The sequence below is a fragment of the Poeciliopsis prolifica genome, unplaced genomic scaffold (assembly GCF_027474105.1).
Source record: "Poeciliopsis prolifica strain line A6 unplaced genomic scaffold, Auburn_PproV2 SCAFFOLD006, whole genome shotgun sequence".
Classification (NCBI taxonomy): Eukaryota; Metazoa; Chordata; class Actinopteri; order Cyprinodontiformes; family Poeciliidae; genus Poeciliopsis; species Poeciliopsis prolifica.
In genome coordinates, this window is record NW_026562381.1 from 1039723 (window position 1) to 1061542 (window position 21820).

Below are 21820 nucleotides of genomic sequence, written 5' to 3' on the forward strand. Positions count from 1 at the left end.
AGATTGTAGAATCCTTTCAAGGTGCAAACACGTTTTCTTTTTTCTTTTGTTTGTTCGGCTGCAGAAATCACTGTTTCCCTCCTCAAGGGTTTTAAATTGACGTCTTATGGTAAAAATGTGCACCTTAATGTAATGCAGACACTGTGAAATAGTTGCTAGCAGACATTTTGCTGCAGATCGTGTTGATGCACATGTACAGATTTCTTCAGTGGAGCACATCAGTTCAGAGGCCGGCGCTTAAGAGGATGAACCATTCAAAGCACCAAATTGCTTAAATGATGTACTTACATGTCAGAGCACCACAAACCTTGCCTTTCTAGAGCTGTAATGACAGTATTTTAGCTGCTGTGGTTTCAAAATAGTGCTATCTTAAAAGCATGACTGCTGTTAGAATATGACTTATTTAGAAGTAGCAGAAGGCGGTAGACTGTTAAACAGTGTTGCACGTGAATTGCTTGGCAGGTTGTTGGCGAGAGTGGACATTTTCCCTCTCAAATGGCATCACAGTGTCTTTATTTCAAAGTGATAAATACTTCATCTGCTTTGTTGTCTAAGCTTTATTAGGCACTGAAAGAGAGGTACATGAAGTAAACGGGTTGTTGCTATTACCGTTTATTGTCCACATTTATCTGTTTCCCCTTTTTCTTACATTTTTACCTACTTATGTTGTCTTTGCAGCTGGAGAAATGTCATTATGTTTTCCCCCCTCACCTATCTTGTACAATATGTCTTGGTAAGATTCTAGTTTTTATGAATCTGTGCATGTGAGCGCTTACACTTAAACGTGTCAATAGAAAATAGGAACATCTATAAAATCCGACCACTGAAAAGCTTTCCCGAAGGTAAACATGTGAATCTACAGGTATCTGTATTTGTCTGCTGTTTAAGGCAATTATGGATGGAACTGTGGATCATTCCTAAGATTCATATGGATTCTTTTTATAGTTGGTTGAAGCGTTTTTGTTCGATTTCACAATCGGTTGAAGGAAGACGGCTTCCGTCCTCCTTTTCTGTCTGTTGGTCTGTCACAGAAAAAGTTGTAGCGTTGAAGACAGACAGGCTCAGACCAAGATTAATGCATGTTTCAGGGAGGGTCAGAGATTGTGGTAAGGAGGGCTCACTTCCGAGTAAATGAAAGAACAGAAGTCCCTGGGTTCATCTGATGCTGTCGAACAGGTATTTACTTTTCATGAATTTTGTCTTTTCATCTTTAGAAGATACTGAGCTTCTTAAAGCACCATAGATGTCAGGGCTTGGTTTTGATCAGTGCACCGTTTTATTTTAAAAAGTATGTGCTTTTAAATTGATAATTATTGCAGAATCTTGCAGGTCAAATAATGTGCAAAAATGTTGATCTGTCTTGGAGTTATCCCATTTCGCCATGCTATAAGCCTCAATGTTTATTTAGATTTTTTTAAATAGACCAATACAAACTAGTACATGTTTGTGAAGAGAGAAAAAGGATATAGAAATGTTTACTTTTTTCCTACAAAGGAAAATCTAACAAGAGAGCTGTAATTGTACTGAAATAAAGTCATACCCTTAGCAGACTCTTCAATTTAAAAGCTGTCAATTGTTATTTATGTTGAATCATCCATGCCCTTACTAATAAAGTGTGTTTTTATTAGCTTTTCTGATTCCATTGCAGTAAAACCAGGTGTTTTTTGTTTCAGCATCTATTTTTTTTTCCCCTATGGCACCCATACTAGACTCAATGTTAGAAATACAGAAGAAATGAAATAAAATATTTAAGTGACAAAAAAGAGAACACACCTCCAGGCAATTCACAACAGCTTTTGGTACAGTTAAAATGGCCTGCTATAGTACCAGTATCCCAGTTGATGGTGTAATTTGAGGGTAATTACCAAAATTCGAGGTCAGCAGTATGGTGTAGACTTCACATCACAGGGGACATTACAGAGAAAATCGCTCTGTGCCCCGACACCAACCTCCCTAACCCCATGAGTCTCGTAGTACTCATCCAGACAGCGAGGGAACAGCAAGACTTAAACACATCATAGGCAGCCTGCTAGGAGGTGGGCTGTACTTTAATGGTTTGTGCCCCAAACTCCATAGGTAGCCCAGAATTTCTCAGCAGCAAAATGAAAAAAAAAAAAAAGAAAAACAGATGCAGTTTCTGTGTTTCTGCTGAAGTCTTCAGGTCTGCAGCGTCACCAACTAATCCCTTCTTTTACACTCCCAGTTTTCTACTCATCACGGCAAAACCTGCAGATATGCTTAACTCAAGCTTAATTTCTTTTTCTTATTGAATGCAAAGTTATACAATTGTAATTGTCATCACATTATCACTGTTTGCAATATCACAATACCCAATTACTGCTTGAATCCAAGACATGGTGGATAATTACATAGCGAAGGACATGTATTTAAGCTCTCCACGCAATAATACATGTTGTTAGATAAAGTTTTAACTGCTCTTGACCCGCAGGAGCTGTAACTGTACAACAATTATCATGGTTAATAATCCTAATATTGTATATCCCTAGTACAAAAAAAACACTTGTTGGATAGTAGCTTGTGTTTTAGTAAATTACTGCAAACAACAGCCTAAGTGTGTGTTTTTCTTGTCCTCATGTTTCAATGTTTCACACATGAAGGGTCTTGTAAAAGCACTCCCACCTTTTTTTATGTATTTTTTGTTTTTTGGGTTTATTGGCTCCTTACTGTGAAGTATAACAGAGATTGCACATACTTTTCAAAATGTTTAAACAAATAAAAATGTGGAAAGTGTGTTGTGCATTTGTTTCTGCCGCCTTTACTCTGATTTAGATGGCAGCTAAATTGTAAACAGAGTTCAGCTGTCAGTAGTTTAATCTTCGTATAAATCCAGATATTCTGTGAAAGCATCCAAGATTTGTTGGAAAACATTAGCGAGACCTAAATCTAGGAGAAAATTTGTGGAAAGACATAAAAATTAGTTTTCAGGCACTCTGGCCTGACTGAGATTGAGCTTTTTTGCAAAGAATGAGCAATGTTTATTTTCTATTAAAATATCCAAACCCTTCATCATTTTTTTTTCCAATTTTAACAAATATGCATCATTTTGTGTTGGTCAAGAGCATAAAATAAACTTGAATTGTTAGGTTGTGATAGAAAAAAAGCCTAATAAATATGGATTCTTCAGCAAGGCACTGTAAGTCTTAGAAAATCCTGTTGAAACTTTATTACTGAACTCTTTCCTTAAAATTGAGCAAATTCATTCTAGTTTATTATTTTCTGAAACATATAAGTTGTTACATACTCACATTACCGCTAAATAAACATAAGGTGATATGCTCTTCTGTCATATGATATGTCAATGCCAAAGTCAAAGTTATCAGTAGCTCGAGGATCTAGTCACATCGTCTTTACAGCAGAGAGCCCACTTGGTTTTGTCAAAGTGAAAAACAGCTACTTCAAACATATGAAGTGCTGCAGCTAGAAAAAAAATGCATGAAGGGAGAAATGGCCACTCCAACGTTCAAGCAGGTGAGCAGCTCAGCGTCTGCGGTTTTCAGAATTAAATGCAGTTCACGACAGAGTGCCTCTTCTTGCACTCCTACTCTCCTTTCCATGCTCAAACTCCATCCACAGATGCTGCATGGTGCATCTTTAATCAGGTCATGTCTGCTTTGACACCCTCATGTCACCAGAACATGTTTCTGTGCAGCTGTGTAAAGAATAGTCGTCTGGAGGTGACACAATGAAAGCTTTTACTGGCTCAGCCACCCAGGAACCAATCCCATATTTTTAAACTAGGTGCATGTTTGTATTTGCACATATATGGAAGGGACACTGCATGTATTTTAGTGGCAGATGTACTACCAGCTGTCTGTAATGCAATTCAGGACTTAGAATTATACTGTACATATCCGTCCCGGTGTTGATTGCCAAGGATAAGCCTATTGGTGCTAACAAGCATGAAGTCGAGCTGCCAGCAAGAGAAAAAGTCATTTCCCCCTCCTCTTGTCCTCATCTCTCAGGAAACCTTGACATTTTCCAGCACAGAAATGTGAAGTATTTCTTAAGTCCTTTCACGCCTCAGTAGACAAATTGGATCAACCTATCGGTTAACCTTCACGAGAAGAAGAGATAATACTTGAGAGCACATTTCTTAAAAAATATAAGCATGGATGTCTTTTCCTTGTTTGACAACCTTTTTTTACTTAGACACACCTGCTTGTTTGATTTGTTTAAATATAAATTGATCCATTTTTCAGGATTCCTCACATTCTCAAAAGCCAATCAGCAGTTTCAATTTCAGTGACTCTTTTCATACTGAGCATCTCCTGAAGTATCAATGAATGGACTCCAGTGGAGCTCTTATGGTCTGCCAGTTTCATTTATCTGACCTGCTGGTTTGGCAGATCTTAATTTGTTGAGTTAGGACAATATTTGGATAAGTCAACAACTCACTTGGTTATGTCTAGACCTGGGTTGGTAACATTACAGAGGCACACCACAAACCAAAGAAGCACCAGCCATTGTTCTTTTTAGGGTGACAACTTTGCAGCTGGCAAGCGAGAATTACTATTATAAAGCAACATTTCAGAATTACCGGCAAATAGGCTTTGCTAGCTTTTCCATTAAAATAAACTTCTCTTATTCTTGGTTCTCATGGCAAGATTTTGAAACAGCGAAAAACAAAACAAAAATACCAACATCCACCAAACTTCCTGGCACACCACAGCAGTTGTTTTGTGTTATGTCTTTATTATTTCCCTCCTTGTTTCCGCCACCTTATTTTCCGAGTGGCTACACATCTTATTCAGCGGGTTGTGGGCTTGTTCATCAGGGACACCTCACACCCTGGAATATTGGGCGACGACAATAACTGTGACGAACATCCCACAATTTGATGTTAAAGTGGTCCTCACGTTCTTCCAAGAAGTCTACATATAAGAATGTTTGAAGAATATATTTAGAGCCATCATGATAATCGGAGTATCCTTAGAATAGTCGGAAGGGGAAGAACATGTCAAAAATCAGCATGATGATTTTGCCACTAGGCTTTAGCAGAACTTTCCTACAGCATTATTTGCCTCCAGCAGTTTCATTTGTTAAATAATTGCTTTATGGTGCCAGTTCTCTTCCAAGCTACTTCCACTGACCCAACCATTAAGGACCTGGAAAAAAAGGGAATTACTCTGTTACTTTATGTTTGTGTTTGAATGCCTAAAATCCTATTGTATATTGTATGGACCTGCGACAATAGAATTGGCTCTGACTGGGAAGTAAATCAATCTGTTTGTGTGCAACTTTCCATCAGCATCAACATTACCAATATTTTATGTATTTATTTTTATTTTTTTGAAAACTTTGGTTGAAATAGCTCTTCAAATCAGGTCCAAAAATGCAGGCTAGTATTTTCTTTTTGTCTTGTGGCTTTGAGCATCCTTTGGAGGTCCTGAGCACGAGTTCTGCCATTGTGAAGATACAAACATAATTTGGTCTACTGAAGTTGCTCAAATCCTGGCTCACTTGCACAATTATTCTGTTTCAATGCATCAACTTCAAGGACAAAATGTTCTGCTGCCCTTTCTTTCCCATCCTCTGTCAGGTGTCATTGTAATGGGAAAATCTGTATTTTTTTCACATCACCTGTCTGTGGCCATCATGTTACGGCTCATCGACTTGCTGCATACCAATTTGTCTGTCAAACAGAAATATAGCCAAACAAACAATGATGCAAAATGACAAAAATGCAAATAGAAATGTGTTGTTGCGTTTTATTTTTTTTTTTCTTTCTTTCTGGTTGAGCTATTTTTATACTAACATAATAAATAAGCTATACAGAGACAAGAGCTTAATTTCAAATGAAAGGCAGGGGGTAAAGAATAACAGTCTTCAATAAAAGAAAAGCAGGCCATATTATGTTCTGCCAGCTGACAATTGTAAAAAAAAAATGCAGCCCTGTCAGATGAATCCAAAAGTAGGACAAGCACTGAACACACAAAACCCATGCTGCTTTTTGCTCCTGTAACAGATGGTATAAATGACAAGACTTTTATTTAATCATTTGCAAATAATTTAAAGGACGTATTTTTAGAAATTTTCTGTTAGGCTTTCAAAAAGTCATGGAAGTTTGATTTGCATATTTAAACAGGTAGTGTAACTTGCATATTAGTTACATTTTATGCAGGTATACCACACACATATATTAGCTCCAAGCATATGTTATCAAATGGTAAAATATAGTCAAGATGAGAACCATATCCCTGTTAAATTCGAAGTTTGGTGTGATTTTGATTTCGTTTTTAATAAAGTTTGCTATTTCGGATCAGTGATCAGTGTACTTTAACGCTTGCAGTTAAAATAAGGAAAAATCTAACAAAACAAATAGAACCTGTCATTAAGCAGAATACCGAGTTCTGGTATTTCCTGTTTTACTGCATTGACAAAGTAAGTATTTCACATTTTACATCATTTGTACCATCATGCTCAATTTCAAGAATCAACATCCCAAATGGCTGAAGCACCAATATTGTGACACGTGTACAAGGCAAATACAACCTTTGGCACTCATGAAAAATATGTATTGCTTATACAGTGATCAAACTGCGCATGCTACAGTGTTGACTGATGCCAGAGCATTATTTTTCCAAGCTAATGTGTCTTCCTACAACGCTAGTGACTGTTTTATATTTGTCACCTTAATTCAATTAAATGTACAAGAATTGGAGAAGTACATGAAAAGGCATCTTATCCAAATAATGTAAAAAGAATGTGATAACTTCTGTAAACTCCTTTTTGTTTCGTTATATGGTGATAAAGTTTTTGTTTCTATTTTCAAAGATATTTTCTTGACCTCTTTGTAGACATTGTACTCTGTTAGCAGACTGTCCTAATATATTAAAGCCCCTTTCAAAATACTAACATAGCTTCTGGACATGTCTTGACCCGGCCATGTCCCTTGATTGAAGTAGAGAATGTGTTTTGTGTATACCTATGCCCCAAATGGACCTTGAATGATGGCAGACCTTTTCAGTTAGACCGCTGTGGTAGATAAAAGATGCTGTTGATGTTGTTTTGTCTTCTGAGTTGTAGAGGTGTCTGGGAAAAAGAATGAAAGATGGCTGAAATCAACTGGAGTGAAGTGTAGCAAGAAGACGTTTGCACTTTGGGTCATATATTTGTTACGCCATCATTGCATCAGTGTTGTGAAAGGAAGATTTTGAATTAAATTTATATGGCTGTTATGTACAGTTCTATCTCTTCCTTTAAAATTCTTTGCGTGTTGAACTCATCTGAGTAAGTCTCTGTAAAACATCGCCTACAGATATCTTTTGCTGCATCTTGTGTAAAGTTTACTGCCAGATCACATGCACATTGTAAAATATCTTCAGCCTCACCAAATACACTCTGAACCCTCTGCTTGGGCTTGAACTTGCGTATCATTGGCTTGGGAGAGCTAATAAAGACCAGAGGGACCTCAATAATTTCAACAGTTATCTCGGGAGCAACCTTACCCTCAAATCTCTGCTGAAATTCTCACCATATTGACACGGCCCCACCTTTACCGCTGCCTCCTGAATGCTCAAGGCTGGGCTGCACAGCGGGGGTCTTAACGGACACCAGGTGCAGCCGATCGGACCGACAACTAGCGCCTTCCCACCAGCTCTACAGCACAATGGGTCACAATGAGCTGCTTTGGTACAACCAGAGAACAGCTTCCTAGAACTGATTGGCTGTCAGGCTCAATCCATTCGCTGCCCCCAGGAGCATGTCTCCATGACCAATTTAGGAGGCAGAGGCAGAGTCAGAGCCTTCCCACACTCCCTTTGCCTTTGAGAGAGAGAGAACAACAGCCGTATGTCGATATGAGCTGATTAAACATAGTTGTTAAAAGGGTGTGCCAAGCTTCAGGTCATTGGCAGTCCTCAGAGGTATTGATTTAGTTTTTTTTTTTTTTTTTTTAATATTTGTTTATTGTTGACATTCTTTCTCTAAGTTTTTTTGGTGTTTTTTATTTTGAGCTAAATTTCTTGGAACAAAACGATACCAAAAGAGTCAAGAACTCCTGAAACATCTATAAACAATACAAAATAAATCTATTAACTTTGGGGAAGTTTGTAATCAATTTGTTACATCCTGTCCAAAAACAAACTTGAAATATAAATAAGCACATTAGGTCATAACCCTCATATTTCTGCTGACATTCCTCCATTTTTACCTTCGAAATTTATCATTTTTACAGGAAACTCGCTGTGTTCTGGAATCCTTCTCCCTTCCCTCTTGGAATAGAAATGGGAGGGTCACTAAGGGAGATCTGTGCTGTCTCAATTAGAAGAGGAGGCGTTTTTCTCACTGGGCTCTGCTCCAAGCCCAGCTGTGAACCTTCCACCGTGGGCTGAGCCGCTCCCTGCATACTGAAGACATTACTGGCCACAGGTCAAAGTGTCACTCAGTGGGACTCATCCTGCTTCCTGTATACGCACCTTGTATTCATAGATGAACAGAACCAGATGCTTTTAAAGAGGGATCTGATTACATATATATGTGACTAAAGTTTAACTGGAGATATTTTTTGTAACAATTTGAGTTTCCACCATCATGATTATTATTATTATCACTAAGCCCTGCTTCCCTCTGTTATCTTTAGGCGAGATAATTATTTAATTGTTGACAGCATCCACTTTTTTACGGTTCACCTTGACATGGGAGGAGTACGATTAACATTTTAGGGGGAAGGAACAAGTTGTATACTTCATGTATCACTTTTACAACTTTTCTCCATGAACAAAGTCAAGAGATATTTCAAGGGAAATGTGTAGAGGGAAAAAAACTAAAACTAAAAAACTAAAACCTTAAAAGTTAGCCAAAAGGTTCATTTTACAATTAAACTAAATGAGAAGGGTTACCTGTTCAGTGTGATTTATGCACAGCAGCAGATGATTTTACTGATACAATATATACAAAAATTAGGAACCGCTGTAAATTAGTATTTTTTTCCATCAAAAAATTGTTTTAAATTTACTGACCTGCTTTCCACGAAAAGGCCAATAGTTGTTTATTTTTAATTTATAGCGCTAATATTTATTTGGCCTTTCACTTTTTTTTTTTTTTTATTGTGAAAATTTGTATTCATGTTTGGTTTTCCCTTTCGTGGTTCCTGGTTTGCCAAGATGACAGGAAAATAATTAATTTCCAGTCTGAATCAGTAAGGGAGGGATTGCCCTTTTTCTGAGTGGGAGTGTTCTTTTCGCTACCAAGACAGTGGGAGGAGTGGAACAGCTATATATCCACTCATCAGATTGACTTCAAGGTTAAGAGCAAAAACTCCCTTTAAAGAAACTGAACATAAAAAAACTACAAACCAGATTTATGTTCAAAGTGCTTTCATGCATTTACATATTTTTCATTCTTCATTTAGGCAGCATTGTCTTTTTAGCTGTTCGTGTTTCAGCATATATACATAAGAACATGTATATTAATGAAGTCAAGCTCTGAGGAACTGGTATTTTCTTGGCAGAGGGCAGTGACTTTTCTTCAGCATCCATCTCCTTCAGACAGCCTGGCAGATTTCCAGTAGCTAAATCCTCAGCATGAGTCCCTGACATGGAGGACGGAGCCCATGTTTGCAGGCAGATTGCACATTTGAAGGAATAAATTGCTCCAAAGAAGACCAGACTCCACATTGTCTGTTCCACTCTGTGTTCCTTTGCCTTTAAATATGTTAGTTGAAGACCTGTCATCTGCAGTTTTCTGTTATTTCTTTTCAAGGCCTGTTCATTTTGTGGTGCCTGGTGGCGGGGCTCAGCTGAGGAGTCTGTGTCCGGAAGTGAACATGTGGTAGTGTTTAGCTTTCTAATGCCCTGGGTTTTATGGACGTCTTGAGGGAGATATCTCATGGAAGGCGACCAGGATAAGGAATCTGGGCCAGCAAAAAGACTGGATGTCCAAGTGTTGGAGAACTCTTGTTATCATAGAGTTTCCCATGGGTGTACCTCAATCCAAGGCCCACAGAGATGAATACCAAATCGTCTTTAATAAGCCAAAATTGTTTTTTTTTTCCGTCAAGCATCCATGTGTGTTTTCATTACAATTTAACAATTTGGTGGCTCCCCTTGGCACAGACCAATCTTTAAGGCCCCTCACCCCCCAGATAATAAAATGTGTAACCTTTATGCTCACCAGAGGCTTTTCCTCATGTATTTTTAAGTAATTAGTTATTTCTATGGAGAACTGTTTTTGTTCTGTTTCTTAAAACGCATGATCCTGGCTCTAAAACTACGAGTTGCTGTTTTATTAATGCATTTCTCTTTCCAAAAAATGTTTCAACTTTATGTTTTTGGAAATAGACGATCTGGTTAAACACTTTACACAAGTGTAAGACAAAATAAAGTTCAAGAAATAAACAATACAGTAAATACCCATGCCAATAGAACAACTTGTATCCATTTATGAAAACAAAAAATGTGTGTTCGCTTTTCAAATATTGCTTCAGTGTTTCATGTAAGCCCAGTATTGTTTGCGTTGTGAACTGGATGCATCAGCTTTCCTTTTCTATTCAATTAGCATTTCCAATCATTTTGTTTGTATCTGATAAATAATAAATCCATATTAAAAGGCTTTGTTGAGCAGAAGGTTTCCAGATTTTCCCAGACTCAAGTGTCTCTCCACTGTGAGACTGATGGAGAGATTCTCTTAATAAATCTGAGGGACAGCATTGTTTTCACAGTATTACATTTCAGCCTTTGGACAACTAGAAGAACACGTCTTAATACTGGCAAGGACTTCAATCAGCTGTTACGAACCCACAATGTCATATGGGTTAAGCCTTTTAGGACTGAAGAAGCCTTAAAGAAAGCATTTCCAAAGTTTTATTTCTCGTAAAAAGAAAAACTTTCTCCTGAGTAGAGGATTTGTAGTAACTGTCTGCAAACTTCTGTGTTTTGTTTTCATTTCTAAAACTTTAAAAGCTTTTTTGTTGTGGCCAGCCATCTGGGTATATGCCACCTATATTCATCCTCTCCACACACCTGGGACTCTGACTAGTGTGGCAGCTTGAAATGTGTGCAAGCCCTCCAGGGCCCATCAGTCCACATGCAGCACTCAGAGGAAACACATGTGACTCGTGGCATAATTGAGTCAACCGGCAAAAAACTTTCATTGCGGCCAGCCTTCTGATGCCAATTGTTCAACTCCCAGCAGGAGAGCTCTGAGATGTGTAGGTTAGCATCATAAATAACAGTTCATTATGGGTTTAAAAGGCACTTTCCTTAACTATGTGCAGCATGGGGGCCTACAGGCAAGGGCGAACACCAGAAAACTGAGAGCACCCTGGTGAGAATGTAAAGTATCATGATGAGAGATTAAAGTCACTGTACAGTAAATTGATAATAGAGAATGTAGATAATAATTTATTAAAAGGAACTGAATTTTCCCGTTTTAGCTCGAGTTTAGATTTATTATTAAGGTAATCACAAAAGAAGTTTTATTTTTTTCCAAATCAAGGTGATTTTTTGTGCTTTTAGTAAATTTGAGAAATTTAAAGTTGTAATATTTTACTTGCTTCTGAGGGAAGTGCACCAATGGCAGTTTCAATCTTTAAAAAGCCTAATCTGCTGATATTTTATTTTTTAAATGCCTAACACTGTCAGGTATTATAAGTGTCACAAACTAATTTGATTGAAAAACATTGAACAATACATATTTGTTTAACCACACATGAAAGCTGCCAATCATGAATGAAAAGCTTAGTGCATTGCTGTCCAAGCTGTTAACCAAACCAAAAACATCTGTATCTTTAGTGTTTCGATTTTCACATCGTAAAAACAAAGAACTTGCACAACTGGTTAGGCTACATACCTGCTTTGATCCTTTGCACAGAAATAAAGTGCACAACAGTATTTACCCTTTACAAAATCACATGGTTTGAGGTCAGCTGAGTTTGAGGTCAGCTGAGCTGACCTCAAACTAAGCAACTGAGGAAACTTTATAGGTTATTCTACCTGTAAAGTGACCTCAGTCTTTGGTTTTCTGTTGGTGCAATGAAAAAAAACCCTCAAATGTAGCAGCTTGATATTACCCGTCTGCTTAAATGTAAATAAGACCGCTGGATAGGAGCACTTTCACATGTTCGTATCTACAGATCCTCTTAATACAAATCCTGTTTCTTGTGCACTATTTTTCCTTCCACTCAACTTTCTATGAGTAGGCATGAATACAACATTCTGTTGAATACAACATTGAACTGATTTTATCTATTACATTTTGTGACTATGTAAATTGTCATTGTTAAAATAATATATAGTTTTGAGGAATCTTTGTTTTTTTTTTGTTGTACTTTGGTTTAAGGAGTTGAAATGGTGAAATAACTGAATTTTTCAATGGTCTCCTCTTAGACTGAGGTGCCTTTACACAAGCAGATTGTTTTCTGCGTTGAAATGCGCCGTTAAAATGACATAACAGGAAAGGGGAACCCCGTTGATTTAGTGGACCTCTGTTGGTATCTGGCAGCAGGCCTGGGCAGCAGCTCCTTTGGGTCCTGCAGGTCGCAGAATGCAGCTTTCGTTGGTAGAACTTGTTTTGACGCAGTCTGTGGGTGTTGATTTGGATTGAAATCTGATATGTCTAGAGGCCAGATAATCACTTGGCCCTTTGCCATTTCCCTTAAGCTGTTCCTGAGCAGTTTGGCTGTGTAGGAGGGAATGCTGAGACCACTGGCAGGGAGTGTCTCTACAATGGATTAATGTGCTTTCTCAGTCACAGTGTTGTTGCTTCAATCTACCTAAATCAGAATGTTTTACTACCGGACTTTTGTTTAACTTAACTTTTTATATTTAAATTTTATACTTTACATTAATTTTGGTCAAAGGATAGATCCTTTGAGGTAAACTTTGACAACAACAGCAGAAACGGTTTGACACGCATCTCATGATGAATTATGCAAAACGTGGGTTGCACTGTTCCTACATTTAATAATTAACCTGGATTTCCACATCGACTTGAAACACATTTCGATTCTCATGTTTCTCCTCTCCCCATGTAGCTTTTGTCAGAGAGGGAACGCATGCTGCTTGCATTTCAGTCAGATCTGGATTAAAGTTGGGGTCCTGACGTTTTGAGGGCTCCTGACGGAGCATCTTAGCATTCTGACAAAAAAAATAATAATAATCTGCAATTCTATCTGTTTCATCATTTTAAACCTACTTGCAATTTAGCATTGCTTAACACTGTAAACAACTACATCCCTGATGTGATATGTTGGCAGTGCTCAGCAGAGTTAGGTAGCTGCCTTAAGCGTTCCTTCTTCTAGGTGCCCAGGAGATGTTGCCTCTTTGATTCTTTCTTCAAATATGCAAGCCAGCACTAAGGGAGCAGATTGTTTGTTCTAGATTTCCTCTGAGATTCCCACCTTGGGCTTAAACAGAGCAGTTGTGATGATTAGCAACAAAGTGTGCTTCCTCACAGAAACCGTCAGGGGAGAACGAAGGATCTAAGGAGTCTTCTTTCTCATATCGCTCCTTCTTTATTGTGGGAAATTAAACTTTCCTCAGTTCTGTAATTCTGCTTTAAAATGTTGTCCTGCTGTTTACATGGACAAGAAGGCTTTTAGATGAACTTATTTCAGGGTAAATACAGAAGAGTTTGTGCTGACAGGCTGTGCAGTAAGTCTGTTTATTTTTGGACCAGTTTTGTATTCTTGGTGAACTATGTCGGTTTTCTTGGATTTGTGGGGGTAAACGGTTATTTTCATTAAACTTTGGAAGTTGAAGGACTAAATGTAATGCTTACAAACACACTCTACACTCCGGAAGTGATCCTGTTGCGATGATTAGGAAAACTTATTTTACAAAATATTTGTACCTCATCTCCCAAATGCATCTGACTGTAGCCACATTCCACATTTTGTAAATCTCTTCCAAACCCTTGAGAGAAATTTTCTTTACATTTCTCTCAGCGAGTAGGTTTTCCCAGCACTTCTTTTCTATCTCACTTTTTCTGTCGGCCAAACGTTCAGTCAGGATGCTGAGATACATCTCCCTGTGAAAAGCATCTTCAGCTGTGTCGGTCTGCTGGACACCTGTCAATTCAAAAACATTTCTGTAATACAAATGTTGTCTTTTTAATTGATCTTGCATATAAATCACTTTCTGAGAAAGTGCACCTCATGTTTTCATTAATCCTACAGGATAATTATCAAAAGAAATTTGTCTTAGCTTGTCTGTCTGATCTTAAATGCAGCATCTATATTTTTATTCTATTCAGTCCAGTTCAACTAATAATTGTCAGTTAGTATAAAAGTTGCCTATTAGTAGACTGCATCAAGACATTACCTTTGCTACAATTCACTGTATATAATGGAGCTGGCCAGTTGTTTTAAACAGTTATTTTTATTTTTTTCCTACTGCAGTGAAAAAAGATGTGAGTGATGAGACTGATGACCGAGTACCACAGTTCAAGAAGAAGGCAAAGGAACTTCGTATCTTGGATGCCAAGACTGCGCAGAACCTCTGTAAGTAGTCTTATATTTCTGTTTGGTTCATGCAGTGTTCTTTACAATCATCTTTCATCTCAGAAAGTTCAGTGCTTTTTTTTTTTTTTTTTTTCTGAATGCAGCTGTTTATATTCCCACGAGCAGAAAAACTGAATTGCTGGTGGGATAATAATAAAAAAAAAAAACTATTATAATAACGCCCTCTATGTTAGAATAGTGAATTATTGAGCCCTTTGTGGGAACCTGAAGATGTTTTTGGCAATAATATAGCAGTCAAACTAAGTGCATATAGCTTTTTTCCAAGCCTTGTGTGTCAGATTATGCAAAGCAATTCTGAACAGATATGACTGCTTGAGCTCCATGTGGGTGTTTGAAGCCCAAGCAGACTTCTGCAAGCTTCCAGTTAATGCTGGATGCTAATATAAAGATATATTTAAAAAAGATAATAAAAAAACCCTCCCAATTCTGCTTTTTGAAGTGTAAAAGATCTGGTCTTTACAATGTTATAAAACAATTTTAATCTGACCACACAGCCCACCGTGTAATTTATTAAGCAAGGTAGAAAAATGTATTTAAAAAAAACAAATTAAGTAGGCACAAAAACTCCATGTGTCAAATCTTATAATGTAAAATGATACACTTTTTTACATACACTTTTTAATGAGCCTCATAAACCAAAATTCACTTTGCATGTCATTATTTATTTTGAAGAATAGCCAAATTCTGTAAATTCTTCAAACCCTTTATTAAAATGCTTATAACTGCTAAGAGTTTAATCACCAAATACTCCTAGTATGCATTAATACACACAGTTGACAGTTTGTCTGAGGACTACATCACAAGCTAACATTCAAAGTTTTTCTTGTTTCAACTAATAAGGGTACAGCCAATCATTGCCAAGGAAAGAAATGGCCCTCATGGATTAGCTAACTTGCAGATGCTAGCCAATAACGTGTAAAGTAGCACAGTGCCTTGGTCTTTCAGATTTCCAAGCAGCATTGTCTTTTGACCATTAGATATGCCCTACAAAAAACATCTGCAAATGGGGAGGACAACAACATAAAGAAATGTATTCCCTTTCCTCTCATGAAAACTATAACCAGCATTTATGTAGTTACGCTCATTTATGTAGAAGATGAGTAACTCAAATGAAAAGCAAAATGTAAGTGTTGATGCGGCTTATTTAGGGTTTGAGATTAAATCCGATTCTCAAAAATACTCCAAAGAATAGGATGAAGGTAGAAACGGATGATTTGTTTCAATCCTCACAAAATGTAGGCAAAATTATCAACAATTATTATGCTCTAAAAATTACCAAGCTGCATCTTTTCAAAATGTAATAATTGCATATTTTCCTGGTGGTATTTTCTTTCTGCTAAAGAAAAAACTAAATTGACATAACTTGTGATTTACAGGAATGCAACATTAATGTCCACACCAACAAATAAAAAGAAATATCTTTAAGGAGAGTCGGATGCACAAGATTACCTGTCAGTTGTAGCAAATACTAAATGAAAATCAGTTTGTTTTGTATTAGTTGATATTAAAATGTATGTTGTGACCTGAAATATTTAAATGTGAACAAACAGTTTGACCTATAGATCTCTTTAGTTTAAAAGATGGCAAAAACATTGTTATATAGGCATGATTTAGTAAACTGCTCCACGTTTAACAGTGTGTGTATTTTTTCCTATTTGGGGCCTTGTCACCAGTAAGCCACACACTGTAGCATGCTGACAGCGCTGAGGGAAGGTTTTTGGAGACAGATGGACACAATTTACCCGATAGCAGTATGCATAATCATTTTACCATGATACATAAAGTGGCACTGACATGACAATCACTCACACTATCCCACCACCCATCCCAGTCACTGAACCTTCACATCAGAATTGAGAAGAGAGCTTGCCAGGTTCAGCGGTAGGCAATGAAAATGATTTATGTTGCGGTAGTGTTTGTCAAGGCGACTCGGGAGAGCGGCGTGGTTGTGTACGACAACAAGATTCCCGCCCATTTCCTTTGTGAAGGTGGGAACTTTAACGCTTATTTTTCCTTCCTGCCAAAACTCGAAGCCCCTCTGTCGGCTTGGTAATCAGACCTGGCACTGACACCTACCAGCCCTGTCAAAAACGTACACAAGTGCAGTGACAACATTTGCAAATGCTCACAGTAGCATGAACGCAAAGAGCCAGATATAAACATGCTATCTTTTATTGTGCATCATCTCACAATCAGGGTTTTCTCCACATTTTTCATATTTCAAACTTTCAAGAGTCAAGGTCAAGAGTTGCACAATAAACCGACAGCAAGAAAACCAGAAAAGACGGTCAGATGGATGAATAGACTGTTCGGTTAAGTTGTCATTTCTTATCCTCTCTGGTTTTTCAAGTTTGCAGTTTCCATCTTTAAAGTCTAACCCTTGCAATTTCTTCCATAAATTCATAGTGATCCTCTATCTTTTATACTTTTAAAAATGGTTAAAAAGGTTTAGAAATACTGTAAGTTTTTCTTGGCATCAAAAATGTGTTGGAAACACGATTGTACCACAAACTTTTCCCATCTTGGCAACAATTGGCGTGAGAATCCAGGAAATAATCCAACAAGTGCAACGTGACAGCCCACAAATACGGTCATGGCATCTAACCAGCCAAAACATGGCTTCACGGAGTCACAACGTTAACATCATGCATGTTTTTTATTGTTTTAAAAAAAGCTCATAAATACAGAAAGTAGCAAGTTAAAAAAATGACTATGAGGAATAAAACAGAAGGAAAAATGTTTATTTTCTAGTTTCTTGTCAGAAACAGACATCAGGTCCCACTGCTACAGTTGTATGGCAGCTGTTGAGTGACTCTCTTCCAACTCATTACTAAAGCTCCACCTGTGACTTCCACCTGGATACACCATCAGCTCCAATTTCCAGTGTACCTTCCCCACCTGGAGTGTGAAACACCCACCAGGCTTCCCCTTGAGGCAAATACATCGCGCCCCTTTCGCATCCACCCAAACAAAAACATGTTGCTTTCAGGAGCGGCCAGCTCAGCTGCAACTGTCGCTCTTATTTTTTATTGGGTTTCTGTTTTAGATTGCCCATGTAAAAAAAACAAAAAAAAACAAAAATTGACTCCTCACAGGTGAATATTGATGTTTTCCTTTGCGGTTCTTGTCAGGCTAGCACAGCTTTTCCAAATGGGAAGGATGGTCTGTGATCGTTTTGTCTGAGGAGTGATGAGTGCCAAAATGTCAGTGTGAACTCTGCAGTCTAATAAAAAAAGTGAGGAAATGACTCTCTTCTCTCTACATCAAAACAGCAATTTTCTTGGGCTCGTTCCGCCTGCCTTATGAAGAGATCCGGGACATTGTGCTGGAGGTAGACGAGGAAAGACTGAGTGAATCACTCATCCAGGTAAGACGGATGCTCACTGTGGTGTGTTAGCTTTTTTCACACAATCTCTCACTCTCTGTCTCTCACAGACATATTCTTTTTTTTTTTAAATGTCTGTGTGTGCAAATGAAAAATGTGCTTATATGAGAAGATAATTTCTGAATTTCAGTGTCTGGTGAGCTGCTTGCGACCCTATTTTTAACCTGCTTTGGGTTGTTTTCTGGCTTCAGTCAGTCTTTTCATTCTCTGGTGGACTGCAGAGACCCCCTCCCTCCTCCATTCATCCTCTCATAATGGATGATGAAGGACGAGACTTGGCAAAGTCTCCTCAGCTACACCCTCCTTTTTTGCTTTTGTCTTTAAACTGTGATTGATGAGCTTCCTAAAGGCTACTTGTTTTTTGTTCTCATTTTATTTAAGAATATTTTCTGGCCTCAGAGGACCTTAATTGAAAATGGGGTGGGGTCGTCTGCAGTGAAGATGCATCACTGGGTAGCAATAAGCCTCAGTGTTTCTGTCCTTGTGACTGAAACAGTCATGCTGTATTTGTTTGTGCTGTATTTCATCAGTTGGGGGTGTACACTTCAGGGGCGAGTTGCAAATAGGAGATTTGATTTTATTAAAATCCTGGCAGTGATGCATTGTGTTTTGTGTATTACAGTTTTTATTATCATTGTTTTTTTACGAATATGAGTTCAGATCAAGTTTCAGATTTCAACTTGAAGTGTTAGTGAGAATTGTTTAAATCCTAAATGTTTTCTATGACTGTTCCCTCATGTACTTTTACAACTCTTCATCTTTCTATTCCCACCTATTATTTTCTACCTGTGGTTAAGAATGCAGTAAAGAAAATAGACTATGGAAAAATACCTGTATTTTCAAACTACTTACTTCATTCACCCACCCATCAGTTCATTCATTTAGGTCATGCATAGTAAATGGAAAGTTTCCCATATTTATTTAATCCAGAAGACCCCAAAGTTTCATGACAAATACATTTTAGCCATGTCATTTCAACCACAACAATTACAATCATTTAGTAAACTTTATGCAGTTCTGACAAGGTTCCCTCTATACATTTTACATTTTATTTCACTGTAACTTTGCCAACATCCCAAAAATGGCATTTATATACTGTCTCATGCGATGATAACATGGCACATCCTCTCTTTTTGAGAGAGAAAGGAAGTTAAGGTGTTGAACTTTTTCCATATTTAACCTTTTTTTCTGTGGTCTGCATCTCCTAGCAGGAGAGCTGTCACCAGTGAATCCCCAGCCGGCCTCTTGTTGGACATAGCACCAGATAAATAGCCCACTCCATCACGTTCACACCGTCAAACAGCTGCCATTAAACTGACCTGATCAGACTACTGATAGCATTCAACACCACTCACTCTGGAGTCTTTCTATCATACATGCAAACCTGTTATGTTTCCAAATTATATCATAGTGAGTGTTATTTTTAATTTTAAGTGAATGTAAACCATTTTAAATAGCAAACCTTCGTGTTCAGCTGAAATTATAATTTAAAGAAATACAGTTGAGAAAAATTAAATATTTAATGTTTTAAGAAAAATAATAGTTTAAATTTACAAAGAAACACACAAGATAAGATACAGATTGAAGTAGGAGAATAGCAGCTATTAAACAATATTTGTTTGAATCATCCCAGTCCACCAGCATCCTCATTTCAAACACTAAAATTTTCATCACTTGGTACATATTCACATTATTTATTGATTGTATCTAATATCAAATATATTTTGAATTTAACTAAAGATATGACATTATACAATATACAATAAAATAACAAATCTTATTGTATAGACTAAGTAATCAAATCAGTCTGTCAATTACGTTGCCTGTAGGGATCTTCAATGTCCAGCAGGTGTCAGTATTCAGTGACACAGTTTCGACACAGTATCGATGCAGTTTTGCTATGGGTCGAAACGATTCATGACCCCTCATTTACCCAACACTGATTTTTCTGGTGTCTAACTATTGTCACACGTAAAACTGTTTCCACATTCAAACCACTAGTCATGCACTTTGGGAGACTTTCCATTGTTGCCTTCACATCCCCCATTTCCCTCTTTAATAAATGTGAATCAGGGCAGCGAAGCCTCTAACAAAGCGGAAGGCTCGATGGGACTTATGAGAGCAAGTGATTGAGTCAGCAAAAGAATGTGGAAAAAACTTAATGTCACAAAGTCCAGAGGGATGTGGGAGGCCTGCACGAGTTTGCTAATCAGTTCAGAAGGACCAGGCATGAGGAAAATATCTGCCTTTTTGTATGTATGGCAACTATATCATCTCAATAATTTTGTTTAGTTTATTTTCTAATCCACAGCCATATGGGCTCTGTTAACTCCTAAAAATCCTTCATTGTTCTCTCATAAGAGTTAGTATTGTATTTTCAAACATCAGTGTCCGCCTTCATCGTCTTTATTATTCTGTTGTTCAGCTGCACTTGTGCCAAATCTTTATGTTTGATAGTTTCTATTTTTCACACAATACATTCTAAATAAATTGGTGGCATGTTTATGAAGACACAAGATGTTTCATTAGAGGTAAACCTGATTTTTTTCAATCGTTAAATTTGTAATAACCTAACCATCAAAATTATGGACTTATTTTAATTGAACCCAACTCCTTCAGTTTATGTCTTTCAATACCAAAGGAGAAATAGATGGACTTGATTCTTTTACTGATGATCTTTGTCCAGTGTGATCCTTTGAATCCTCTATTTTTTTTAAACCCTAATTTGAAGTAATCGGTTCTTCCACATCAAGAGACATTTTAGGGCTTGTATCAGTGTGGATAACGACATGTTCTAGTCAGCTTCATGCGTTTTTTTTCAAAAGATATTTTGTCTTTATTATGGAGTTGATATACAAAACTGATACTGGTCCTGAGACACAATGTGATGGCTGGACGATACCATCCATCCGTCTATGTGTTTGAGTCTGTAGGAACACTGTAAATTACTTTAAATCAAGTCAAAAATAAATTGCATTCATAACTTCATAGTGAAATTCAAAGGCACAGAATGAATTATGTGATATTTTTGAATGCATTCATGTGCTTCACCTGAAGGTTGAAGCACATACACCACTGCAATATAATTTTTGGCAGGAGAAAGCAGGAAAGCTAACAGGAGTAATTTATATTTACATAGAAATATCACTAATTGTATACATAGGTTCTCAGAGAAGAATTAGCTGATTATGAATGTGAATAACGCTGAAATGAGCTCGCGAATTAGGCAGGGAAGGAAGCAGCACATGCCAATGAAATGCAGCTACAGCCAAGTTAAAACTATAGAGATCCTCAGAAGGGGAGCAAAGAGACCCCCTGCTGGGTGACACAGTCCTGAGTGTGGGCTCCATCTGCACAGTGCTCATCTACACTCATTACTCTGATTAATCACTCCACACCACCCACTTTCAGCCGCACGCCAATCACCATTTATCCACATAAACAGATGCACACACACACAGGAGTGGGAATGCTTGTCTTGGCAAATATTAAAAGGAACTAAAATCACAATATTCCTAATATTAGAGGGAGTGGGTGATGCTGTGTACTTAGAATTACAAGTAAAAATCTAGTTTGAAAAACATATAACGTGCAATAAAGTAATCTTCTGATGGTAAAGCCCCGATTGTTTATCAGTTTGCATCGTATTAAGTGCTATACAGAAGAAGCCTAAATTAAACTGACACTAGGTCCCCTAAAGGTCAAATCTACACTTTCTTCTGTTTTTTTCCCCCCTCCATAATTTGTTTCACACCAAGGGGTCTACAACAAAAAAACCTTCAACAGACAAGGCGCTGGGATGACATATTGTCGCGGTTGGCTAGGTCAGATGGCGCAGCGGGCACTGTGGAATTTATTTTTGCATTATTTTTTTTTTAAATTCTTGCTATTTAGGTACTCCTTTGCGGAAGTGTGCTACGCTTTTGTTGTATTGCAATAACTAGGGTTCATAT

At 37.6% G+C, this 21820-nt stretch overlaps 1 protein-coding gene across 6 annotated transcripts in view; it reads left to right on the forward strand.

The window, feature by feature from the left end:
• The window catches only part of LOC129360704 (protein diaphanous homolog 2-like), a 433378-nt gene that overhangs the window by 228398 nt on the left and 183160 nt on the right, over positions 1-21820 (forward strand). For all 6 annotated transcript variants that reach the window (XM_055031073.1, XM_055031078.1, XM_055031077.1 and 3 more), the window contains 2 exons: positions 14360-14461; positions 17755-17849. In XM_055031073.1, coding sequence (XP_054887048.1) covers positions 14360-14461; positions 17755-17849 — 197 coding nt within the window. The remainder of the gene's footprint in view (positions 1-14359; positions 14462-17754; positions 17850-21820) is intronic.